Here is a 27,875-nt window from a genome sequence, read left to right on the forward strand (position 1 = left end):
AATTATTTTTATTTGTGTTAAGAGTTGGAAGGAGCTATGCAAATTTCAGTTCTTATAATTAATAGTATCAAGCAAATATATAAAGAAAAAATACTTGTGCTGGCATTTGAAAGGAAGTTAAATTAAATTTTTATAATCAATATCAACACAGTTATTGAACTTATCATGACACATTGTACAGAAGCCTACAACCTGAAGTTTAAGGTAGATCTTAGATTTATTTTGCAAGGTTTTCCTCCTATTTTCTGGCCAAGACTAGAATCTGAACTAGGTGGTGATTTTTCATTCATTCATTCTTTATGTATTCAACAAGTATTTATTGTGCATTTACTATATATTAGATGCAAGAGATCCTACTGTGAAAAAGTTAAACACTGTCCTTGCCCTCATGGAATTTAGAATCTAGAGGTAAATACAGAGAGAAGGCATTCAGTTTACAATACAAAGTCACAGATATTACACTAGAAGTACAGAGCAGCGTTGAAATGTATTGCAGGAGAATCCAACCCAGTCTTGGTGGGCAGGGGTGGCACTTAGAAAAAAAGGCCTCCAATTTACACCTAAAGGTGATTGGTGGTTGGCCAGCTTGGAGGAGGTGGTTATGAAGAAGGCAGAGGGAGCAGGGTTTTAGGCAGAATAGCAGTGTGTACGAATGTCCAAAGATGAGAAGGAACATGGCACTTCCTGAGAAACTGAGAGAAGCTCATGTGTGTGAGGCAAATCAAGTGGTATCCTTGTCAGCCATGTTGAGGAGTTGGTGTTTTATCCCGAGCGCCCTGGGAAAACAACACCAAGCCTTATCGGGACAGGACTAGAATTGGTGGCTGCAGTGTAGATAATGGAATAGAAGGAGATAAGAATGGAGATAGGAGAAAAGACAGTTAGCTAGGAGGCTATTGCAATAATCCAAAGAGAGATGACGTTGGTATGAAATAATGTGAAAGAAGTAAGGATAAAAAACATGAACAATTAAGAAATATTTAGGAGGTGGCACTTATAAGATTTGAGAGTAGAATCTAGGCGTGGGAGAGAGAGAAGGTGAGGATAATGCTCTGGTTTGGAGTTTGGACATCTACATGAAGGATCACACATACGTTGGCAATGTAAGGATGGGTGGCGTGGAGAGCTCAGTCAGGAAAGACTCTGCTTGGGACTTAAGCTTTGCTATGGATTTTTTTATGGATTGTGTGCAGGTGAACGGGGAAGGAGGTGGCAGATGGGCAGGAGAGGAAAGGAGTGTGGATAATCCACACAGGAATTAACTCATCGATCTTGCAAAATATACTGTGCAACTTAAAATTAAAAAAAAAAATTCTTAATTTATCCATCTACGTCTACCATATCTAGACATGTAGACATGGATGGAACCTTAAGTAATTCGTTTAATTTCTCTTGACCATATTTCTGTGTGTGTGTGTGTGTGTGTGTGTGTGGTGGAATTTATTATAGGTCCTTCTCAGCTAAAAATTTTGTTGTTGCGCAATTTTAAATGCTACATCAGCTACACAGATAAAAAATGTTAAAGGTTTACGAGTGGGGCCCATCCCTTGTAATTGATTCTTTGTTTGGTAGAGGAGAGGAGACTTTGGTCTAGACATGAGGGGACATGAATCTGACTGCCAGGAGCAGTACTAGGGCACTAATGTAACCCCCGCCCCTGGCCCACCAAGGGGAAGAATCCAGAAACTCAGGGCTAGTTTCACCCACACTTCCTTTCTGCCCAGGGCCCATCATTGTTCATCTTACTCCTCTTTATGTAACTCTGTGGCCAAAGAGATGAGTCAGGGGAGCCGAGGGCACCTGTCTCCTGGTTTCTAGGCTGATGAAAGACGAAGGCAATGACTTTCCTAATTAAGGATTCTCTCCTGTGGTGACAGGTAGTCAGCTCAGGAAGAGACACCGGAAATGTGGCACTTGGTGCTGGCTACATCTCCCACCAGCTGAGTAGGGCTGTTGATTGGTTGAGAGATGACTTGAAAGGCAGGCGGGTCAGGCAGAAGGGACGCCTGCAGCAGGCAGCGGCTGGGTGTGCTCACGTCAGCCCTTGTCTAATCTATGAGTGGTCAGGCTCCTGGGTTTGGGTAGCAAATATTGAAAAATCTCCAAAGTGTGTTTTGTTTTTTAGTATAAATATCCAACTGCAAGAGGAGACGCCATTGTCTCTGGTGTTAATCCTCCTCCACCCCAAGACATTCTTCTTTGTAGCTGATCTCTGAGATCCCCCAGCATGGATTGCTCATGTAACAAAGTCTGAAGTCTGGTGTTTGTGCATTAATACTTACAAACACACAACACGTAAATATGTGTGTGTGTGTGTGTCTTTATATATATTCCGCTGTGTCAATCCAGCAAATGGGCTCAAGCATAACAATGATTGTGAGGATGGCACAGGACAGGGCAGCATTTTGTTTTGTTGTACGTAGGGTTGCTATGAGTCGGAACCAACTCAACGGCATCTAACAACAACATATATATATGTATATATATACGGAGCCTTGGTGGCGTGGTAGTTAAGAGCTCAGCTGCTAACCAAAAGGGTGGCAGTTCGAATCCACCAGCTGCTCCTTGGAGACCCTATGGGGCAGTTCTACTCTGTCCTATGGGGTTGCTGTGAGTCAGAATCAACTTGACAACAACTAGTTTTGTGTGTGTGTGTGTGTGTGTGTGTTTGTATGTATAAAGCCAGTTACTATCAAGTCTGTTCCAACTCATGGTGAGCCCATGTGTGTCAGAGTGGAGCTGTGCTCCACAGGGTTTTCAGTGGCTTATTTTTCAGAAGTAGATCAGCAAGCCTGTCTTCCAACATTCCTCGGGGTGGATTCGAACTTCCAACCATTGGGTTAACAGCTGAACATGTTAACTGTATGCGCCACCCAAGGATATGTATTTATAATTACATTTATATTATTTATATTTATATTTGATTTTTCCCCAATTAGTGTTTTCTTAAGGGCAGTTGATTTTTTTCAGTATTCTCCATAATATTAGCACAGTGCTGAACACAGTGGGCTCTTACTCATTACCTGCCAAGAAGCGTGAAGCCCTGTTTTGCTGCCTGAGCCTGGGCTCTCAGCTTCTTTTTGCAGAGTCCTCACCTTGAGTACCTAGCAAATCCAGTGGAACAACTCTAATTACACGCAAAAACTGTCGCTTTTTCTTTTCTTCTTGAGCCCAGCAAAATGATTTGGTTCTTCTAGCCGTTGTTCACTAATGTTAGTAACCATTCCTTGAAGTCTTGTTTACTGTCTCTCCCTTTCTCTGGGCAAACCGACTCTACAAACCTGACTATAGGGGGGAGAAGAAAGAGAGAAAGGAGGAGGAAAGAGAAATCACCTTTTGTCATCCTCTTCTTTTTATAGAACCCGTGATTTTGTCTCCTACTTTAGATATTGTACCACAGTGGAAAGTGAGGGTCAACTGGTTAATGGCCACACTCCAGAGGATCTATCTGCCTGTTTTCTTTACCACACTTACCACTCTCCGGAAGAGTCGCTGTCAGTCAGTTCCACATGATGGCAATCCCATGTGTGTCCGAGTAGAACTGTGCTCCACAGGGTTTTCAGTGGTTGATTTTTCACAAGCAGATTGCCAGGCCTTTCTTCTGAGGTGCCGCTGAGTGGACTCAAACCACCAGTCTTTCAGTGTGTACCTGAACACATGACCTGTTTGCACCACCTAGGGACTCCTCTTGTTTACATATTTGCCTATTTATTTATTAGTGTATTGCTTTCACCCCCAAAAAGGTAAGCTCCATGAGGGAGGAACAGAAGAAGATCTGCCATCATCCTGAGAACCAGCCAATTACATTTTTTATTAGGTATTTGATAAATCTGAATGACCGCGTGGTTACACCTAGAACCCTTAGTGAAAGGACAGGTTGTCTATTTGGTAGGTTGTCAGTTTCACCGTTGATCAAACATTTATTGAGTCTTACTGTGCACCAATCAAATAGAGGGTGAGTGAAAATGAGCAAAACTCTCAGTGAGATGGACCGACACCATAGCCACTACAATGGCTCAAACTCAGCAAAGATAACGAAGATTGTGCAGGACTGAGCAATGTTTCGTAAGGTCACAATGGGTCAGAGCCGACTCGACAGCAACTAACGACGACAACGACTGTGCACCCTCTTCTGTGCTAAACTCTGGGATTACACTGGGGAGCAAAAGAAGAGAATTTACACTTTGAGTCCTATTCTACCAGAGAGCCTCCTTCACTGAACCCAGACAGCATGTCGTTTATTCCTTTTCATTATCAGGCTCGTCACTGTTGAAATGAGAAAAATATCATCTATTTCCAGGGTCTTTGCAAGAATTAAAAGTAATATATTTTAAGCACGTATTACAATGTCTGCTATAAGGTATTGCACAAATGGTAACTATTTGTTTCCCCAATTCAGTTATATAAAAAAGCATATTCAAGCTTTCTTTTTTTCCCCCTCTTACATAACGCTGTTACTTTTCTTGGCTGAAAATTGATGGGCAAGTGATGAAACCACTCAGGCCTCCTGATGGCAACTGCACATGTTGAAACTAGATCAGGGACAACCCCCTGGGTGAGAACACATGGAACTCAATTACACTTGATTCCAACCACACTGTCCTGCACAGTTAGCGCTGGATGATACCGTTGTGTTGCTATAAACAGTACTTTAGAATACGAGGAGATGGCTGTGCGATTCAGGAGGTCTAACTGAACCTCAACTCTTAGGTAACAGGTAGAATTCTGGAGCCCCATTGATAACCAGATCCCTGGCTACCACTGTCCTAAAATGCTTGGTTTCAACTGCCTGGACATGTGACAGGGGGATGGGAGCTTTTCTTCACACTTTTTTCCAAAAAAATGTACTTAAAATTTCTGTGCTTCTCCCTCAGCCTAGAGATAGGGTTGTTGGAATAACTGAATTAACATATGGAAAGCGTATTATAGAACAATAACCTGCTCATAGCACATGCTGTGTGAGTGTTTACTGCTGTTGCTATTGGTATTGTAGAGATAGGCATATTTTTATGACTTCTTTTTTCACAGAAGCTTAAGTTTTTTATAAAATTGTTTTCATGGAATATAGTATTTTAGATCCTGTTAGTGTATTGCAACATGGCGACACTATAAACCACTTCAGTTTCAAGATGGTCTTTAACCACGTGGGTATGTCGGAATTTAGGGACCCCTTTCAAAAAAAAAAAATTTTTTTTTTTTTTCAAATAGACCCCTTTCTCAAAGCTCCTGAAAAAAGAAAAAAGTGATTTTTATTTTGACATCTGAGGCTTTAAAAGGAGATAATGACCTTCTTTGGCATAGGGACTTCTGTTTCTTGGGATTCCCAGGAAGGACAATTTTTTTCTTAGATTTATAATGCTAGGAATGATTTGTCCATTTTCTTTCTTCTTTTTTTTTTTTGCGGGGGAATGTCTAACAGGATTTAGGCCGTTCTCAAATCAATTAAACCATTGTCAACCTAGAAAATGAACTCTTTTGAATAACTGATTATAGGCAAAGAAAGAGGACCATCGATTTTTGTGGCATTCTCTTAAACATTAGTTGAATTAATGGAGATAAGGTGATTAGCATAGGCGATCAAAGGATAGCTATTGATTGGCCATAAGTTGGATGACATTGATCATGATTCCGTGTATGTGAACAATGACAGGTTACAATAAAAACTAGTGTGTTTAGGAAATATTTACTCTATATGTATCATTTTTATAAGTACTTTATGAGCGTCATTCTATATCATTATTTTTAGAGACCGTGAAGTATTTTCACACCTAAGGTGGTACATAGTTATTTAATGTAATATGAGAGAAGTACTAAGATTTCTGGTTTTAAAAAAAAAGTTTCTTGGAATGCAGAAAGCTGTACTTCCAGAATTCAGACACCTCACAAACAGGATTAATTTAAAAAATGTTGATTTGAAAAGGTCCTTTACATGTATTACTTTTCATTAGGCTAAATTTGCTGTAATTACCAGGCCATTTTGAGTGGTTTTCCAGTGTGCTATTTTGAGAAAAGATCAAAGGATTTCTACTGAACAATTAACCACATTGGGAATAAAGATATGTGTATTGAACATCATTCTTTTTATTAAATAAGTAATCTTGATCATTTAAAGGAATATGTCACTTATTAGATTGTATTTTTAGAGCCTGATTACAAGATAATTTTGTTCTACATTTAAATTTCGGGCATTTATTATGTAATTATTCAAAAGTGAGTTTGATTAGCCCAAAATAGCCAATGCATTGCTAGTACAATGGAGGATTTTGAGCTGCAGCCAGAAAAAAAAAAAAAAAATGGCAGTAATGAGTGTTTCATTTTGGGGAATGTCCAGAGCATCTCCTGAGCACCAGGCACCAAATTCAGGTCAGTGCCGAGAGCCTTGCTAATCATTTAGGTGCAGGGCAGGAAGGCTGCAGCTTGAGTACTGATAGACCAATTGGCCCCCAGGATGCAACATGCTGCTAGTGTGGGGGACCTTGTCTTCATATAAATTTAAATGTCCAGAATACTGGAGTACAAACGAATGCTGCATGGTTAAAATACAAGAAAGTCACCAGCCATCATTCTCACTCACTTTCCCCTACTTTTCCAAGGGTAGCAAAGAGGTCTTCAGAGGTTTTCAATTTTCCAGGCAACCAGAGTTTCCATTCACCCATGAGGAGGTCCTACCAGGAGATCTGTAAAAAAAACAAAAGCATAAGCAAAAGGAATTTTTTTTTTTTAAACAGAAAACAACAGTTTTTATTATACCAGCTCAATTTTGACCGTTATGTAATTTTTAGACATTTTCTTAACTAGCTAATGGAATGGGTCTTTGTCATCACCATTTTGCAATGAGGAATTGCGATGTGGAATGGAGAATGGGTATTAGTAATGGCCTGGGCTTTGGAGTCAGATACAGCTAGTTCAAGATACAGCCCTTTTCTGGTCTTGGAGGAAGTTACTTAGTATTTTTGAGGTTCAATTTCCTCGTCTGTAAAATGGAGATAATAAGATTGAAAGAAGAAGATGCATACACGATGCTTAGCAGAGTGCCTGAGACATAGTAAGGGTTAACAAATAACCATGATAAATTCAGCAATGGGTGGAGGACCTGCTGCTATAGAGTCGGTTTCGTGCCACTGGATGCATCATTCTGCCTTGTAGGGAGGCCCCTCCTCCAGCATAAAGATTTGATCTAAAATTGAAAAATTAAGTTTCTTTGGGCATTAAAGATTGGGCTCTATTTGAATGTCCTAACACATAATTGGCTGCCTATAACAATCATACAGCAAATAAGGGAGTTGGCTGAGTTACATTAAGCATTTAATGAGTACAGAATAAGTAAGAATCAACAACCTACATATATCTGATATGATTGCGTTTGAGATCTCTCGGTGGTACAAACAGTTAAGCACTCAGCTGCTAACTGAAAGGTTGGTGGTTCAAACCCTCCCAGAGACACTTTGGAATAAAGGCCTAGTGATCTACTTCTGAAAAATAAACCATTGAAAGCTCTATGGTACTCTGACACACATGGGGTCACCACGAATTGGAACTGACTTGACTACAACTGGTTTGTTTTCTGGTGTTTATAACCTTTTTCACATTAGGAGTCTTTACTAGAAAATGCTAAAATGCCATTTAAGCATTTCAGAAGTGTGACAGATGTCCTGTTGAGCTTCAGAGGACACAATGTGATGTATTACCACGCTCTAAAATATTCACCAACCTTGACGAGAGAAATGTAGTATAGGTTTAAAAAACACAGGATAAGTACGTGTCTACCTCTTATGAAACCCTGAAATCCAGGAAGAATGAAATCGTGTTCTCTTGTAATTTGTGTCAAATGCCTGCTTTGACGATGAAATTCATTTCCTTTGGAGCTTTCTTAGTACGTCCTTAATTACATTGTCTAAGATGATATCTGAGTAAGCCAACATATTCTGAATTCCATTCTGCAGGGCTCCTTGTCTCTACGAAGAGCCAAAGTGCTTTCTTTGTTGGCTCGTGTGCTATAAGGAGCAACAAATAAATGCTTTGGCTCCCAGGTCCCATGTGAACCCAACAGTTGGTTGATTGAATCACTCATGATCACTGACTCCTTACCCATCAACAGAGCGTTACAAAAAGCCTGACATTGGCCATAAAATCAGAAAGACAAGGATGCTTTATTAATTTGCCTGGCTCAAACATGATGAACTAAAGATGCCAGCACAACAGAAGCTATAAATTAAATAAATTATTAGAAAGTGAAGTGCCAATGTTGTCACATCCAGACGATTACTAACATCTTACATTTCATTGAACAAACACTGGAAGTCAGAGTGTCTGAGTTCAAATCCTAATTCAGCCACTTGCTGTGTGATCAGAAGCAAATCATTGAAGCTCTGTGCACTTGATGTTTCTCATCAGCCAAATGGCTTAGACAACATTAAATGCTTATAGCATTGTTGTGATAAGATGAAGCAATGCAGGAAAACGTGGAGCCTGCACATAGAAGCTTTGATAATATATGTTAGCTTTTATTAGTAGTGCTAGCCACAATAACCAAAGAATGCAAACCATGTCATATATAGAAATATATATATATTCAAAACAGAAAAAGGAAATGCTACTAATTGCCACCGGAAAGTTTTTTAAAGCATTTCAGAATTCTATTGGCATACAACTTTTCCCTGTAACTACCGTGAAGCTAGTGAAACAAGGGCAGTGCTCAGCTGGATAAATTTAGGTTGCTAGGGGAGAGGAAAAATACCATCATTTGATATTCTTTTGCGGGGGAGGGGCAGGAAAAAAAGTTGAGGCCTCTGGCCTGCAGAGCTTTTGAGGGCAGGAATGATTAGCTTTCCTGCCTGCTATTATAATCCCCTTGGTTTTCCTCCTCACACGTTCAGAAATCCTCTGGGCAGCAAGACTTCCCTGGGTCGATGCACCTACACCCCTCCCTACCCCCCACGATGGATACCTTCTATATTCCCTAATTCCAGGCTTGACATCCTTCCTTCTAACAGTCTCAGAGGGGAAGCTGTCTAATCTTTCACCTCAGCTCATGTACTTTCACCAGAAAGAATGCGATCTTTTCCCAACAAAAGAAAATTGAGACAGCAGTAGCTTCATAACAGGAATATAAAGAAGATCTCACCCAAAGGAAAGCGGCATGCTGCCCCATTGCCCAGAATGACCCCTGCATCTGTAGGTCCTCTGCAGGAACCCTAGTGAGGGGAGGTGCACCCAGGACCCAGGCCCAGCTCCGCAGTAGAAACTCTTTGCCGGATTTCATCCAGAATGCACCATGGAATTCCAGAACAGGAAAGGAAGGAGGGAAGAAAGAATTGACCTAACAATTTTAAAAAGAAATCCTAAAACTTAATTAAAAGAGTAATTTTTTTCCCCAGGTAATAAGCCTTGCTTCCAGCTATTACCAAAGAGTGGTCCTGAGTGATCGATTTCATGACATCTCAAAACCTAAAATACTATCATGAAACTCGAAAGAGAGAGAAATTTAATTCACTCTAAACATAGACGCTCGGGAGCACTGATCCATAAAGACAGGGTATTTGGCAGATAAACAAACAAGTTCCACCTGTCACACCACAATTACCGGTCTGAAACACATGCCCAGGAATGTAAAAGGCCCCATTCACGCAAGGGAAGTCACAGTTACAGCTACCCCACGGAGATACTGTCCTTGGTCATCATCACAACTGATGGAGCCAAGGCTTGCAGTATATACTGGAGAATTATCTGGTTGTTTGGTAGAGCTGCTCCCTCAGTGCCTTTTGTGTGGAAGACACAAGGAGAATAATCAGACCATCACGGCTTTTGTGTAGCACAGTGATTAAAAGCTATGACTGCTAACCAAAAGGTCAGCAGTTCAAATCTACCGGCTGCTCCTGGGAAACCCTATGGGGCAGTTCTACTCTGTCCTATAGGGTCACTATAAGTTGGAATCAATTCGACAGCAAAGCATTCGGTTTTTGGGGGTTCTTCTTCTCAGAGCACTTTCACATGTTTTGACCTACTTGATCTGATTCTCACAGTGACCCTGTGAGGTAAATCACATAGGTGTCTCCATTAGGTTTCTGAGGAAGAAATGTTAGCAAAGGTCAAGAGATTGCCTGGGGTCACTTACCAAGTTAGGAGCAGTGCTTGGACGAGAACCTAATATCTAATTTGATATTCTTTTTACCACTCTGCATTGCTTTCCTGAGATTCTGTGGGATTTAAACTTTTTCTATTGAAAAAAGGCAGACAGATGGCAGAGAACGAAGTGGAACAGGGCTGGAAGGAGGAGAGCTGGGCGGTGGCTTAGAAATGAGGCCTAAAATGTCCACTGTCTTTCAGAAAGGGATAAAAACTGAAAGAGCGGATGGTCCTGCAGCTGTAAGAAATGCAAACACATTGAGTGAATGAAATTGTAATTATCACATACAAACCCGGTTTTGAATTTTGGTGACCCCACTTATTCTTTGAAGCCTAAGTGCCCTAACCCCTTAGGGACTCAGTTTCTTTGTCTGTAAAGTAGTGATAATACCTATACCACTGAGATGTTTTGAAGAATAAATTAGATAACACCTGTTTAAAGTACGTAGCATAAAGCCTGTCATATAATAGTTCAATATTACTACCCTATACTACTTTTTCAATACAAATAAATAATAAGAAAAGATTATTAGGGGTTGCAGTGAAAAGAGTCAGAAGTTATAGTATCTGTGCTGGGCATCAGTTGACAAGTTATGTTAAAATATATCTTCGAAGGCTAAATCCATGGAACATTTGGAAGTTGAGGTAGAGGGTTTTAATAATGCAACATATTTGTGTATTTAACCCCAAGGAATTGTGAAGTCTTCCCTGAGCTCTTCAAAAGTTTAGCTTGACCTATATCTGTGGGAAAAAAAGGAGGGCTCTAGAAACTTCTGTGAGAAATTTGGAAGGAATGCAGTAGCATTCACAGGCACGTACATGCACGCGCGCGCGCGCACACACACATACACACACACTCTTCATTATTCTTGCTAAAGTCACCATGCCGTGTTTTTGTCCATGAACCAGGGACACAGTGGCTAAGAGCTCAGCTGCTAACCAAAAGATTGGCAGTTTGAATCCACCAGCTGCTCCTTGGAAACTTTATGGGGCAATTCTGCTCTGTCCTATAAGGTTGCTATGAGTTGGAATCGACTCAACAGCAAGTTTTTTTTTTTTTTATATGAACCAGGTTTCCCCAAATTCCTGCTTCCAAACCCAGAGAGTCCTTGGAACATGTAAAGCTAGATTGTTCAACATTCTATATGAAAAAAAGTGAAATGCATCTTAAGATTAAGAGTGAGAAAGTTATGTATTTTTGGGTGTTGTAGTCAATGAACTCCCAGGAAGAGAAGCTATTTTAATATCCATGAATTTGGTTGAGTAGAATTTAGTAACCAAAGTATCATCTCCATTTCAAAATATAGCTCTTCTTGCATTTCTGAAATATAATACATTTTTATGAAAAAGACATACAGACTCTCCAGGCCCCCTAGCTTTGAAACTGATTTTCTGAATTATTAGAGATCCGGGTTTTCTTCTGCTTGACAATTTTGGAAAGTTTGACCTGATTGGCGAGCCGCTTTTTGACTCTCTCACTCTAATAGTGACAGGACTGAAAATTTGCAGTGTACCCTGGAAGCTTCTGCAATTACTCTGTTGCATTTGAATGAAAGAGCTCCAAGCTCGGTGGCAACTATTCATAGTGCTGTGAATGTCAGCTGACGTAGTTGTAGATAAGGCATCCAAATGAATCAAACTAATGATTGCTGTCTTGGTTGACTTCCACCATTGGAACTAAGTGGCATACTACTTGGGGCATGGGAAAAATAAATGCAGATGCAATATTTGCTCCAAGCCCTCATTTTCAGGGTTAGGTCTTCTGGGTGATTCCCTTATGTTTATGCATATTGACTCCAATTCTGAGCACAAAAAGAAAACACTAAAAGGAGAAGTGATTTCTGATTTAATGTCAAAGAAATAGCATATTTACCTCTTTTACTTAAGATCTGATAGGAAATGGAAGTTAGGGAAGAATTGAGGTGAAATATTTTGGAAAGAATTATGCCATGTTACCATCAGTATTTTACCCACTTGCCTATCATCTTGCCTCAAAACTTGAAATTCAAATTTCTTTCACACTTTCTTAACAGTGACATTCATCCCAGTCTACTTAAAATCTGTGAACTTACAAAAATGTTTTCCTCTAATCAGACGGAAACACATCCATTTTGCAGCTACTGTGTTCAGTCTCCATTATACATTGTGTGGTAGGGACAGTTATAGTAGAGAGAAATAGAGTCAAAGGAAACTATCAAATGATTATAATCTACCTGGGAAGAGAGGAATAAAATATGACAAAAAAAGGAAACTTTAGATTTCAGGATAATACAGAATCCATAATAAATGGCCAATGTCCTATACAGTTGACAGAAGGGAGGGGTGAAGTTGGGATTTTTACAAATCTTCCCATGTCGTCTTGATTCTGTTCTTGCCATCTTCAGCCCATTGTCTCCCATCTCTCCGTTTTTCTGAAACGTTCAGAGGTTTTCCAGGATGTATCCCAGAAGGCCTGGCTCCTTCTCCTTCAAGTCTCCTTTCAAATACCTTCTACTCAGAGAAACCTTTTCTTGATGATTCCTTCTAAAGCTCCTCCACCAATTATTCTCCATCTTAGTTCCCAAGTTTTGTTTCTTCTATTATTGTATTTTTTAACTTAAAATTATTTTATTTGTTTTCTTATATTTTCTATTTTATTTCTAATAAACTGTAAATTCTAAGAAGGGAGGGCCTGTGACAGTCTTGGACCCGTTGGTATCTTCAACATCTAATATGGTACCTGGAAAATTGCTGTTTCTCAGTAAATTTTATTGAATACTTTAATTAAAATTTTTGTCTATTTTATTTTCCCCTTTTTTCCACTTCTGTAAATTAACCAACGGTAACAACTTGGCAAAAATCTCTCATATACATTTTACTGTGTTGCTATGATCATACGTAACCATAGGATTGTTTGCTCTCTCACTTTACAAAAATGGGAGAACCATATGAATTATACTTGCTTTCCTCCTTTCCTAATATGTTAGGGGCCTATCTGCAACAAGCCAACTTGAAAAATGGGCTTGTAAAAGGCAGTCACAAAAAAAAAAAAAAAAAAATGTTGCTGTTGATTCCGACTCCAAGCAACCCTATAGGACAGTGGGGTTTCTTAAGGAGTGGCTGGTGGATTCAAAGTGCCAGCCTTTTGGTTAGCAGCTGATCTCTTAACCACTGCGCCACCAGGGCTCATATGACCCTATAGGACAGAGTAGAACTGCCCCATATGTTTTCCAAGGAGCACTTGATGGATTCAAACTGCCGACCTTTTGGCTAGCAGCCATAGCTCTTAACCACTATGCTACCAGGGTTTCGTCAGAGGGCAGCAGCTCTCCATAATTAACTGCACTGCCCATTGGCGACATCACAAGCATTTATTTACTTATGTAGCTGTTAGGACACAGATGAATCTGTGGGGTAAGGCTCATCCTGGGATCCGCCTCCCTCAGACCTCCATTCCAGGGTGAGTTGATGCAGGAAGTCTCTTTTGCACATTTAAGGCTCCAAGTTTACCCTGCAGGCAGAAGGCCACAAGGCAAAGGGATCTAGGGGTTTCATACCTCGGAGTGCATGGGAATAGGGAAGAGGAGTAAGGGCAAGGGGCCTTTGTTGAGCCGCACCTGGCTTGGCCCTCCTGTTACCAAGCTTTGTTCAACTTCAAACAGCGTGGCAGTTCAATGACCATCAGCACTTGACCAGAAAGACTATTTCTTCCTCCACCAGCTATGAAATTAATTACTTTAGTAAAATTAAGTTGCCATAGTTTGGAGCAAGCTTTCTCTGACAGACAGAGGGGCCTGGGAAAGACCCAGTTCCCAGCCTTCCTCTCAGAGAATGCTCTGAGCCCAAGGCCTCAGCTGAGGCAGCCTGGATGGAATCATAAAGGCAGAGATCACCCTTCCAGCAATATCCAAAATGGACTGGGCTCTAACTCCTATTTTTAACTCTGTTAAAATTCCAAAGTTTGCATGTGCTGTAATTTTATTCAACCTTGGTCCAGTTACTAGGTTTTCATGTTTTTTTTTTTTTTCCCCACCACAAGCAATTTGTTTACCACAAGCAATGTTATAATAAATAGCCTGTACTTACATATTTATGTACCAGTGCATTTAATTCTGTAGGCCGTATTCCCAAAACTAAAGCTGCTCAATTAAAATATTTGTGTATTTTTTAACTCTTTGCTATTGTAAATGTCAACCATATACTAAATGAAGGAGAATGGCATGCTGAATCCACAGGCACCCACCTATGGCTGCAGTTTATCTACTTGTAACTTCAGTAGATATTATTGGATTACTTCCTAAAAACGACTGAAGAATTCATATTCTTGCCAGCCCAGTTGCTCATTTCCCAAGGAAGCTTCCTTTCTAGTAGGGGATATTATCACCATTTCTTTCTTCCTTTTCCCTTCAGATTTGTTGGTTTTAAAAAAAAAAAAAGCCATCTTCTTATTTTATTGTGACTTTCCCTCTAGTGAAGTTGAGCATCTGATCCTCTGTTTATTCATCCATTTGAATCTCTTCTCTATTTGCCTGTATATAGTTTTTGTCCATTTTTCTAGTGAATTGTGTGTCTTTTTTGATGTGATTGGTAAGAGCTCTTTATATTTTAGAGGTATTAACTCTTGGTCTGTCACATGCGATACAAGTATTTTGTCCTTCACTCTCCCATGTGTATGTTCACTGCACTGGTAATCTCTTTTGCCACATAAAATGATTTCTTGGTTTAAATAAATTCATCTTTTCGTTTACGGCTTCATTCCATGGAGCACGATTTATGTGATAGATTCCACCATGTCTACCTTCAATTATCTTCTCACTTTCTCTCTAAACTCGCTGTGTTCCAGCCACTCAGGCTTTCATTTGGTTCCTGAAAAGCAGACTCTTTCCTTCCTTCAGGCCAATCCACACGCTGGTTCTTTCTTTTGCCCACTTTCCACTTTAGTAACCTGTAGTCATTTTCCAGGTCTCAGAATATGTTTCACTAATTCTTAAAGATCTTTCTCCTTCCTCTGTCTCAATCAAAAACCTCTTTCTTCTCCTGCATGGAACCTATAGTGTTCCTTCATCACATACAGTCCAGTGTCACTTTATGTTTAACTATGTTGTCATTTGTTGTATGTCTCTTTGTCTCAGTATATCTCGAGGTCCGTGAGCATAAACATCAAGTGTGTTTCATTGTACCCCCCAGTCCCTAGTACAGTCCTTGGCAAGTAACTCGAGTGAATTTCTTAGAAATCATCATAGAAGAGAGGGTATTTAAGGTAAGCCTTGAGGAATAAGTAGTATTCAGAGAGGTAGGAGAAAGAAGGTCATATGTGCCAGGCATTGAGGTAGAACCTTTGATGGTGTCTGAGGATAACAATGAAATTAAGACTGTAATTTCTTTCAAGAAGAGAAGACAAATTTAGGTAAGTGGTTGTGGGTAATCCACGAAGGGCCATGAGAACTGTTATGTTACGTGATGTTACATTACATTATGTTAGGTGTGGTTCAGTAGGTTCCAACTCATAGCTACCCTATGTACAACAGAACAAAACATTGCCCAGTCCTATGCCATCCTCACAATTGTTGTTTTGCTTGAGCCCACTGTGAAACTTTCAAGGGTTCTATAAGAAAATTTCAGGCACAATGCCTGTGGGAAAAGTCTGTGAAACTTGTAGATGGCTAAGCTGTGTAACACATAGTTTTCAGCACATATGGTAATTAAATAGCAACCTTTGGTAAATGCTCTGACCATAAGGCTTCCCCCAGAGATGAGGGAGTGAACATATGTTCCTCAGTCTATTCAAATTCAATGTCACCAAAGCCACACATGCTGTGGTTGTCCATTGCATCTTTCATTCCATATGGTGCCTTCTGAAGCAGTGACCAGTCCTAGTACATATTCTCTGTCACACAAGTATGGGATGAGTTTTTCTCTGCCTAGCATCCCTTCCAATGCAATTCCTGTTGATGTGGTTAGGTGCCTTGGAGTCAGTTCCAACTCATAGCAACCCTTTGTACAACAGAATGAAACACCGTCTGGCCCATCATCACATTCTTTGCTATGCTTGAGCCCATTGTTGCAGCTACTGTGTCAATCCATCTCAGTGAGGGTCTTGCTTTTTTTTCACTGACCCTCCATTTAACCAAGTATGGTGTCCTTCTCCAGGGACAGGTTCCTCCTGTTAACATGTCCAAAATATTTGAGACGGAGTCTTGCCATCCTTGCTTCTAAGGAGCATTCTGGCAGTACGTCTTCCAAGGCAGATTTTTTTGTTCTTCTGGCAGTCCATAGTATATTCAATATTCTTTGCCAACACCATAATTCAAAAGCATCAATTCTTCTTCGGTCTTCCTTATTCATTGTCCAGCTTTCACATGCAATGCAGTTCTAGATGTCTGGAGATGATGACCCTCTCAACCTCTCAGCTGCAGCCCCTGCACGTTGCTTCAAACACTTGCCTTGGGGGCTTTGAAAGCAGTGGATGAATATGTCAGACCAAGCAGCCAGGCGAGAGCCAAAGACATATTGATTTCCAAGATCTTTCTCAATCTCCAATTCATTGGGGAAAGGCCAAGATGTATCAGGCGTGTCCTCTTTCCAGCCCCTTCTCTGACCTGCAGTAGTGAACTTGAGAATGTGCAGAGCATGGGTGGAGTTGTACGGTTGGAGGGGACGATGCCTGTGACTTGAGACATCTTGCATCCGTCGCTTCTCCGGATAACACAGTGGGAGTCCCAATTAGTGCAGGACATAGAAATCATTGCTTACCTGCTTCTTGCAAATGTGGCATTTAAACACACATTCTTGTGAGTGATTTGATCATAATTGTTTGTTCTGGCCTACATTGTATTAAAGCACCAAAATGGAAAAAATAATAAACCTTTTTCTTTGAGGCAGAGGGGGAAAAAAAAAAAAAAACCCTGTGCTAATCTCAATTCACAAACACCCCAGGAGTCTACAATTCCAATTTTCTTTTCACAGTACTAATGAAACTGGGTACTGGAAAAGTCAAATCTTCGCCTGTAAATCTGAAATCATTTTCAAGACTACCCTAGAATTACAATGACTTCCGCATCTATTAAGACACAGTACAGAGCTCTGGCCTAATGTGATCGTTTCAGGAAACTCTTTTTATGAGATAGGGTGGACACAGAAATTTAATATCGATTACTTTTGGTTTAATCTATGATAAAACCAAGAAGACTGGCCAAACATTTTTAATGAGAAAAAACTCAATAAATGCATCTTGCCAATAGGTTTTAAAAAGGAACATTGTAAGACAGGCTATATAACACTCCACTTAGCAGAATGCTGTGTTGAGCATTATGGAGTTTTATGATCCTTTCTATACCACACCTGATCTGACATATATAGCACCCATTATATTTTTTGTCATTGATATGTTATTCTTTATATTTTCTAAAGCTTGGCGATCTCTTATAATTTCTCTTACCCTTTCAAGCTCAAAAGCTGAATTTTTTGTTGCCATCAGTATACGGTGAAAGTCTTGCTTCATCCATAATGTGACAGGGTCATGGTTGATGACATACCTATGCACTAGCATTCTAGATGGAAGAAATAAAACCAGCAATAAAAATGGCTTGGAAACTACAATCTCACCCTGCAAAGCTAACTTTGGAAACAACATAAATATAATAAGATTACAGTGGAACAGCTCATCCAAGTATTCTAAATAGCTTCATAAAAGTGACAATTTGAGTGATAAAGAGCATCTGATGGCGTGGTTATTGCCTTGGTCAACTCATCAATGAAAAGATAAGGCCCCCCCACCAACCAACCCTTCATTCTATGTCAAGAGATTTAGGACACTGAGCACCATTTCTAGCGCAGGATTGTACAAACATAAATCAAGAGCAGTTTTCATTTTTATTAACAATATTTTATTACTACTTTTCCAATCTCCGAACAAATAACCAAAGGATGCCAGATCCTTTCCATTGCAAAGTGAAACCTCTTTAGGAAAAAATAACAGTATAACAAAGTGTATCTGTTAAAATGTTCAGTTATTTTAGACCACCCATTGTGAATCTTTTTTTGGCTAGGTATGTAGGCTTCATGTGTCCTATTTGTGTGAACTAAAATTTTAACTATTAAACAGTGCAATTAAACAGTAGCAAATTGGTCAATGCCATCTCCAATGCAAAGCTTAACAGCTTCATGTGTGTCTCATACTTGCCTCCACCTGCTTTTTTTAAAAGCAGTCATCTATTAGTATTTGTTTTGATAAAGTATAAAAGATTATTCTGTAAATAAACTTTGAAGTTAAATTCTACAGTAAAGCAGGCCAATATAAATCACAAAGACTGTTCAGGTGAAACACTCGCAATTAGACATTTTTGCCTTTAAAGACTGTTTTATATTGTGATTTGAAATTAGAAACTTGGCAGGAAGTTTTGTCGATCATTCGCCATCTTCCTAAAGAAAGCACCCACCCCGAAAGACAGAGTTCTGAAACTTTCCAACCTGACCCTTATTTACCTGGGGAGGTGGCAGGAGACACGCCTACTCTGCTCCGGGTCTGAGGCCACTCCAAAATAAGTCCTGGGCTGGAAGACGGACATCCAGAAGAGGAAGAAAGGGGGTAGGAAGAAGCACAGAGGGGAACATGGGAGGGACATCAAGGACAAGAGAAGCTGATACGGAACGGGACCTGCCACAAACTGCCCTCTCCCCTCCACACTACAGCCCAATGTGCCTCTTAAACCTGCTTGTCCTGTGACCTTTCTTAACTGGGTCTAATTAGTTCCTGTTTGGAGAAATGCGGTTCTTTCTTTCACACATGCAGTGCCAAGGATTGTCAGAAATAAAGAACACATATCAGGACAATTCTCTTTCATGTCGAGGCAGTTTAAAATAACCATCTCAGCAAATTCAAGGATAAGCTAATTTTTTAATGATCTTACTTTTTGATTTTTTTATACAAAGCCATAAGTACATTTATTATTCTGTTTATGTGATAAGACACTGGAATATATCTTTTACAGTTAGTGCAGTTTTTTCCCAATGGATTATCATCTAGTATGAATAAATTAGTTTAGAGTAGAATGTGGAAATATGTTAGTAACTGTCCATAACACTTGAAAGCTTGTGCTTACCTAAGTAATCACCATACTCATTAGGACAGTGGTAAACAAGAAAAATCATAGAGCTAGAATACAGGGTTTTGGGTAAATCTACTGGCCGAAGCAAACCATGTGGCAAGCTAGAGATCATAAGATCTGGCCAAAGATTTGGGGGAGGGGGAGGATGAGAGAGAGACAGAAATAAAAGAGAGAGAGAAATCATACTTAAAAAACCACTTCTGATCTATCTTTTAAAACAAAGTCATTGACCACTGTTTCTCAATAGGTGAGTGGTAGGGATATTTCCGTATCCATTTGGCTGAGACGTGGCTCATACGAAAGGTCCCATAACCCTGTGACATTCCTTGTCCTTGCCGATGCAATCAATAGCTTCTGAAACACTTAGGGTAAAATGCCAGCAAAAATCAAAGCCTCCACATTGCCACTGAAGGTGCATCTGTGATCTCCTCATGCGTAATAGACAAAGCAGTGCACACTCGATTCCAGCTGACCCAGAGGGGATAGGTGATGAGGGGTCTTCTTCAGTAAAATGGCGGTAGTCAGGATGACTGGGAAAACTTTAATGAGTACAAGGTTGTCTCTTCTACTTAAATTGTCCTGGTGTGCAACTTATTATTATTATTTTTTTTTTGAGTCATTGAGTCAGCTCCAACTCACGATGACCCCATGCACAAGAGAATGAAATGTTACCCAGGCCATCTTCATGATGTGCTTGAGTCCAGCGTCGTGGCCACTGTGTATTTTGAGTACCTTCCAACCTAAGGTGCGCATCTTCCAGCACTATATTGGACAATATTCTGTTGTGATCATAGGGTTTTCACTGGCTAATTTTCTGCAGCAGATAACTAGGCATTTTCTTCCTAGTCTAGTCTAGAAGCTCCACTGAAACCCGTCCAACACAGGTGATCCTGCTAGTATTTGAAATACCAGTAGCATAGTATCCAGAATGAAGGCAACACACAAGCTATCAGAGTGTGACAAACTCACAGACAGGTGGTGGGAAATAAGGTATAAATGGGCTTAAATACTTAGGAGATTTCATCTACTCTTTTTTCCCCCTTGCTAGTGACCAAATTAAAATATATGTGCCACAGCCAAAGTTGAATACTTAAGCAATAACTATATACACCAAGTAATGCTTCAATGCCCTAGGTAACTCTGTGGCCCCCACCATTAAGTGTTCACATCACCTGCTGGAACAAAGAAAGGGAGAAGGGGTAAAAGTAAATTTTAGTTCATTTATTTGTGTTTTTTTTTTTTTGTTTTTTTTTTTTTTGGCTTTTCTGAAAAAATATGGTGCAGTTTTCTTTTTTAAATTATTAAAAATATCTTGTGGTTTTGTTTATTATGGAATGTAGAGAGAATACAAAATTCTTAAATCCATAAAACAAAAGAATTGCTTATGTGTTTCCCTGATTACATTCCACTTGTTCACATTGTTATAGTTAAGAGGTGACTGTATCTCTTTTTTGTATAAAAATGTAAACAAATTATATAAGAAGACATCCAACCTTATTAGCCATTTATATTATCCTGTTCATTTAAATTAATATTAAAATTCCTCAGAGATTTCTCAAGAATTGTCAAAATAAAACATGAATGATAATCAATCAGTGAAAACCACATTTATAATTCAGAAATATATTTAAATTTATCTAGCCTTTATTTGGAAACCCTGGTGGCATAGCAGTTAAGTTCTACGGCTGCTAACCAAACGGTTGGCAGTTTGAGTCCACCAGGCGCTCCTTGGAACTCTATGGGGCAGTTCTACTTTGTCCTTTAGGGTCACTATGAGTCGGAAGCCACTCTACGGCAACAAGTCCCTGAGTAGCCTTTATTTGCGAATGGGGGAGAGATGTCCCATTAGCACTTTATAGTATGTAAGTGCTTCTTATCTCTGCACAAATATTAAGAAAAATATTACTTGGCCTTTACATTTGAAGCGTAAGTGGAAATAATTTGTTTATTAATCAAACATGGAAGCAACTGCATATTCCATACAAATCTGTAATGATATCTGTGGTGACTCTTAACATTTTAACGTGAATCGGGAAGAAATAGGATAAAATGTTTCTTCATTGGGTTTAGGTTTTAGGATTTGTTGTTTGTTTGTTTTAAGTAATCTATTTAAAAAACATGATATTTGAAATCTTTCTATATGTGTGACGTGGAGATATTTTAAGTCTGTGTGTGGCTTAAGCAGCATGTAGACTGGTGTTGCAAAAAAGACATCTATTTTCCCGCAACAGGAGGTATTTATCAAGTGCATATATGGCAAAATTGAAGGATTTGAGGTTTTCCTTTGGTCTTTATTAACTCACTCTAATTTTAACATTATTTTTTTGTTGTGCTGTATGCACAGTTTTTTGAAAACACACTAAAATGTTTGAGTGGATAAAAATAAAATTGAAATTATTGGATAAGATGGTACATTTGTGAGACCTTTTCCCAACTGAAATATATACATACACACATATACATATATTTTCTTAGCATACAAAAATTAAACGCTGCGTTCCATTAAAACCCTGAAAGTTACTAGCGTGCACTATATGGTTAGGATTTTGCCTTTACTCCCACTATTCTCTGTTAGACAGACAAAGTGATGTAATTGTGAAAATGTGTTTAAAATTAAAGCACTCCATCAAGTGGGGAAAAAAATGATTTAAATATAATTCCTTGTTTCAGCTCTTCAGACTCCGTGATAAAAGAATGTTCTATGAAATGAGCAAGTCTAAGGGTGTCGTTTAGTGAGGTTAGCAGCTGAGCTAATTGGCAATATCTGGCAAAGATGACTGTATTTGAGGCACAAAGTACCACCTTTGGTTTATCAAGTAGTGACAGAACTCCTGTGGTAGGTTCTGTTCTTCTAGAGAAGAAATTAATTTTCTGTAATCAAATACTGTGGATTATAGTCTTTGGCTCCTTCTACCTTGCCCACAGAAGCAACTCCCGGGCATTTTATTCACCAACGTTACCTGGGCTTTTGTAAAACAGGCGGTGGCATATTCAGCATAGAGAGATTTCACGTGCTACGTTTTGTAGCTCCAGAACACAGCATATTGCTGCTTTGAGCCTGAGAGCTATTACTTTGTAAGTGACTATATTCAGAAGGCTTTATGTTGGGAAGGAAAGGGAAGTAACAGCAAGAAACCCGAGTTTAGGTAGAAGAAAGCTTGGTGACATTTGGAAATGGAATTGCAAAGCAGTGTGGCGCTATATGGTTCGTAAATAATTCCAGGCAATACATAAGAACTTTTGTAGAAAGATTAAAAGCAATTATTAAATAATAGCTAAGGATAGTGAAATAAAAGCTCAACTGTAGTCTTCTTGAACCCTTCAATTCCTGGTGTTTGTGTGTGTTTATCCAATATACATGCAATTTTGAGGTTCTTTAAATTTGTTCTGCATGATTCACAAAGAGTAATGTTTTGAAAGTCAAATCATTTTTAAGTTATTAGCTCTGACAGGTGATCTTTTTCTGTAGGACAAGGGAGAGGATGAAGATACAGGAAAGGATAGAAAATACAATCCATGAAGAAAAATGAGCTAGGGTCATAAGTGGGATGGAATCCTCTGTATCTAGTTCATATTCTCTTTTAAATGAAAATCAAGTTTAGTAAGTAGAGGAAAAGGGTCCCCTCTCCTCCCATCAATCAGCTGAATCCCAGGCCTTTTCCTCCCCAACTGTGGTCAGCTCCAGTGCCTGACGAGGCCTTGGAGAACCCGTTAAGACGCCCTGTGATACATTTCTTTTACTCAGGAAAAGCCTTATTACACTTTAAGAAGTCTGAATGAGAATTCTGTTAGCTGAATCAAGGTGGGCCAGCCAGACCTTTATTTATTATCATCTATTTTTTTTTTTTTTAATTAGGTACTGAATTTTGACTCAAAGCCAATCTAGAAAGTATTTGAAACCAAGAAAGAATACTTTCTCCTTCAAAGTTTAGCTTTGGTGATTGTCTTACTACCTCGAACAAATAATATATATACATACTCATGTAAACACACTTCTGTCAAAGAAGAAAATTTGTTCTGTTTTAGTTTGTAAAGATACGACTAAAATTATGCTTTAAAATGTAGACAATTGGACCTTTCAAAATTCCTAGATTGGCTTATTACTCAATATTGTATTCATTTCATCTTTCCATTGATATCGAAGGCAGCATGAATTCTAAAGTAATCCTACTTTTAGCTAGCCTGATTCAGAGTCTGGAGTTAGCTTTAAATGTTCTGTGACATCGATTTGCTTCTGAAAGCAATGCTATCTAATATTATAGGGTAGGGCTGTTCTGATGTCATTTTTCTTGTTAGGTTTATGGCTTTTTTACCCAATACACCAGCATGGCTCTTTAGAGTTAAATGGAGCATATTTGGGGATGCACTCAGAAGACCCTGTTAATAGAATTTGTATGTGTGACAGCAAATATGGTGACAAATCTCTGCCCCAGTGCTTGATTCGTGTTGTTGGGTATCATTGAGTGGATTTTGACTCCCAGTGACCCCATGTGACAGAACAGAAATGCCCCATAGGGTTTTCTTGGCTGCAGACTTTAAGGGAGCAGATTGCCAGGTCTTTCTCCCAGGGAGCCACTGGGTGGGTTGATACCACTGACCTTTCACTTAGCAGCCAAGTACTTAACCATTGAGCCACCAGGGCAGCTCTGTTTGATTCATATTCCCTGATTTTTAGTGACCAGGAGGCACAGGGATTGCTTCATTTATGAGCCGTATATGCTTCCAAAAGCCTTAAGTGCTGATCCATTAGGTGCAGAAATAGATGATAAATGTTATATATAGCTCTCTGTCATTCTGTGAACTCCATGATCACTTCCTGTTTGTTCTCCTCCTCTTCCCTATAGCCAACCCCACCCGAGCAGGCGGGAGAGAGTCATACCCAGGCTCAGCAGAAGTGATCCGGGAGTCCAGCAGTACCACCGGCATGGTCGTCGGGATAGTGGCCGCTGCGGCCCTGTGCATCCTCATCCTCCTCTACGCCATGTACAAGTACAGAAACCGGGATGAAGGCTCATACCATGTGGACGAGAGCCGCAACTACATCAGTAACTCAGCACAGTCCAACGGGGCTGTGGTAAAGGAGAAACAGCCCAGCAGTGTGAAAAGCGCCAACAAAAACAAGAAAAACAAGGATAAGGAGTATTACGTCTGATCCCACGATCTGAAAAGGACACGTGTATAGAAATAGTCTTCATTTTATCTGAGACGTAATATAAACTTATTTACTTTCCTTTTTATGAAGCACATACAAAAAGAAGACAGGGAATGCAATCAGGAAGGAAAGACTGTTTTTAAAAACAAATGAAAGCAAGTATCTCATGCTCTTCTTTCTCAAAAAAAGAAATAAAACAGGGGCCAATAAATTCCCTAACATCCACAGTGTTTTTCATTTACTCTGCCTGTCTTTATGTTGCTGGGATGTTCCTAAAGACAGCAATGACTGCACGCATTCATAAGGCAAAGGAGGATTACAACATCAAGGCACAACACAGGAAACAACACAAAACACAACACACACACAAAAAAGAAGCTACCTATGATCCTGGATTAGCCAAAGTGCTAGTGCTTTCGTGAGACATCAGTTAGCCCGATTGCCAGAGAAGACTCTGTCCTTTTGACTGACTCACCCGGCAAACCTCTCAGAGTTTGCTGCCTATCGCACCTGGAGCAGTGGTTGGAACTTGCATTGGAAACAAAGTGCTGGCTTTTTTGAAGACTTGTGTAGAAACACGTTCAAAAAGCCCCCTTTCTGGTTGTAAGGGAAAAAAAAAAAAAGTATGGAGGCCTTATTTTCAAAAATGTGAAATATAAGGCACATTTTCACACAAATTTCAGAACAAAACCAAGAGGGCATAGATGCAATCATTGGGACATTTTCGTGCACGCTTAATATGTTACTACATATGTTTATATAAAATCCATCTCTGTGTGCTTTCTGGACTGTGATAAGTGACGTTTTATAGCCTGTTGTATAGACAATGCAAAATATATCTCTGCTTTTCGGCAATTTTTGGTAAATTCAATGTTCTAAGTGTTGCTAAGTATAGGGAGTTTTATGACATCTGCAACAACAATTATTTCAGTTTGGGATTTTTTGTTTTGTTTTATTTTGTTTTGCCACCATTATAAATTGCCACAATTATTTACTTAAAAAAAAAATACAGTGTAGTGTTTATTCTAAGGAAGATACGTACGAATGTATATAAAAGGACTCAATTGCTTTTTTTCTTCTTACGTATACAGCCTTCATTCTGTTGCAATTTAAGTTTTAGTATTTGTATGAAAGGTGTGAATTAGAAGGCAAAATATATACATATATATCTTACAATATTCTTTTCTCCCCGAGATACTCATATCCCTCACACGCATTCAACATTTGCAGTCACACACGTGCACACACACACCCATCCTGATATTGCTAACCATTGGAATTCATCAAATATGATGGAAGACCCAAATGTGCACAAAGTTGCAGATATTTACTGACAAATCGAAAAGCAGGAAGGAAGATAGTTCTGCCAAGGTATTGATAACAAATGGGGTGATTTGCTTCATTGAGATCTTGCTCCCAGGAAACCCCGAACAGATTTTTGTCCCTAATGGAATGGAACCTTTTCTTAAAATATCGCTGGTTACACTGCTGCATGAATATGACCCATTACATGGGCAGGTTATGGAAAAAAAATTGGTTGATCTACATCTTAACCCTGGCTGCTGCAATTGACAACTTTTGTTTCCAATAAAATAATATTCTCTGCATATTCTCTGGACCTGATGTGCATGACAAACATTTTTGGAAAGTGAACACTTTCTCAAATAAGAAAGTATTTTCAACGATTTCTGATCCTGTATTACTACCCGCCGTCACAGGTCATTATCTGTTGATGATTGATTATATTTTAACTTTTCTGGTTTTACACAGATCATAAAACGTAGCTTTAGTTTAACACACATTAAATACTAGATTAGATTATACACTTGTTTTCGCATATTGTTTCAATGATGTTCATAGCAATAAATTGTTCGTATGAGAAGGTAACGTGAAAAAAATGCATTACTAGCTTGTGAGGTGGTGCTTCAGTGAAAATCCATTGTATTACCTGAACATCTCCTAAAAGACCAATCTTACAATCTATTTCATAGACAAAAAGAATATGTTGACGGTTAGCTTTCATCCTTTCAAGGTTAATCAGCAAAGGCAAAAATGGAAAACATCTTTTGCGATACTTTAGTTGATGAAAATAGCTGAGAACTGGCCTGGGTTTTCAGACATAGAGCACCTTAGACATATGTATAATTCATAGCAGATCACCATGGCCTATGGTTACCAAGTAATCCCTGTGTATGAAGAGTCTTAAAGGTTTTTCATGACTCAGAAAGTAAAAGTTATAAAGTTTAATATCCAGTACTTGTGTTTTCTTTTTCTTTCTTTCTTTTTTCAACTTGCCAGGTTAAAGAATTCCCAATCTCCCCCCGCCGCCCCATTCAGTCTTACTCAGGGAAAGCCAGTGAAATAAGAAGGTAAATAAAAAATCATTAATTTACAGCCTGAGATTTTAAAAAGAAGTGGTTGCTTTTCCATTTGACATACTGATCCTGAAGTACTTTCCATCTGAAAAAATTCTAAAAGATAGAAATCTGTTTTAGCTATCAAAAATATCTAAAAGAGAGAAAATAGAAAAACGGTATTGTTAAGCAGTATAACTATGAAGCGTGGTGGTTGGGATTGATTTGAATGTTTCTGTCCAGCATAGATTTTAAAATCTCACACAAAGACATGGTCTAAAATTGTCAGTAAAAAAATATTTCTAAAGTTATTGGCCTACGTAAAACTAGCGATTTTTTCTGGGTTTTCTTCTGAATGGAGAAAGAAAAGACAAAAGCATGAACAAGGGAGAGAAAAAGACGTGAATAAAATCCCGAGTATCTTCATACCAAAAGTATCAGGATTCCATGATGCAGTTTGCAGTTAATAAAGGACTTCACACTACCTGGCATATATTTGATTACAACTCTAGACTGTATAACTTTTCTGTATGCTTCTTTTTTATCCATGTAATGTATTGCCTTTGGAAAAAAAAAATACTACAATAATGTATCAGGTGGTCAGTTCCTAAGACATCAAAGACCACCTGACCCCACCCTTCTAGTGCTTTGAGTGATTGGTTATCTAAGGGTTTTCTTTTTGTTTTGTTTTTCTGTTGCAAGGCCAATTTATCCATTATTGGAAATGCTAAGCAAGTGGAATTTACTGTTTTGTTAATAAAATATTTCTTAATACAACTGTGGACTTATTGATTTAAAGAATTATCCGGCACCATTTTGTGATAAAGTAGCACAGGAATGAAGACTGCATTTGAAAATAACAACTGTCCTTAGACAACCCGGGGAAGGATGTCTGCTCTGTTTTCTGAATGCTGTTATTCATTATGCTCCTAAAGGTACAGCCTGTAAAGCTACCACAGTTTACATCTGTTCTTCTTGGTACACACGAAACCGCAAACTTGTGGAACCGGTTGAAAGCGACCTGAAGAAGCAGATTTACAACAGCAAAATAGAGCAGAAGGATTCGCACCGAGTAATCCGGGATAAAATCCCAACACTACCAGTTGCTGGCTGCAGGTTAGCTAATTTCTCTGATTCTCACTTTGTTGTTGTTGTTGT

At 39.1% G+C, this 27,875-nt stretch overlaps 1 protein-coding gene across 21 annotated transcripts in view; it reads left to right on the plus strand.

Moving 5' to 3' along the window:
- NRXN1 (neurexin 1) overlaps positions 1 to 27,452 on the plus strand; it is a 1,236,536-nt gene extending 1,209,084 nt beyond the window's left edge. For all 21 annotated transcript variants that reach the window (XM_049870248.1, XM_049870249.1, XM_049870253.1 and 18 more), the window contains one exon: positions 24,056 to 27,452. In XM_049870248.1, the coding sequence (XP_049726205.1) occupies positions 24,056 to 24,363 (308 nt within the window). In that variant the 3' untranslated portion in view covers positions 24,364 to 27,452. The remainder of the gene's footprint in view (positions 1 to 24,055) is intronic.
- The last annotated feature ends 423 nt before the right edge of the window (positions 27,453 to 27,875 follow it).

The sequence above is a fragment of the Elephas maximus genome, chromosome 26, assembly GCF_024166365.1.
Source record: "Elephas maximus indicus isolate mEleMax1 chromosome 26, mEleMax1 primary haplotype, whole genome shotgun sequence".
In the NCBI taxonomy this organism is placed as follows: domain Eukaryota; kingdom Metazoa; phylum Chordata; class Mammalia; order Proboscidea; family Elephantidae; genus Elephas; species Elephas maximus.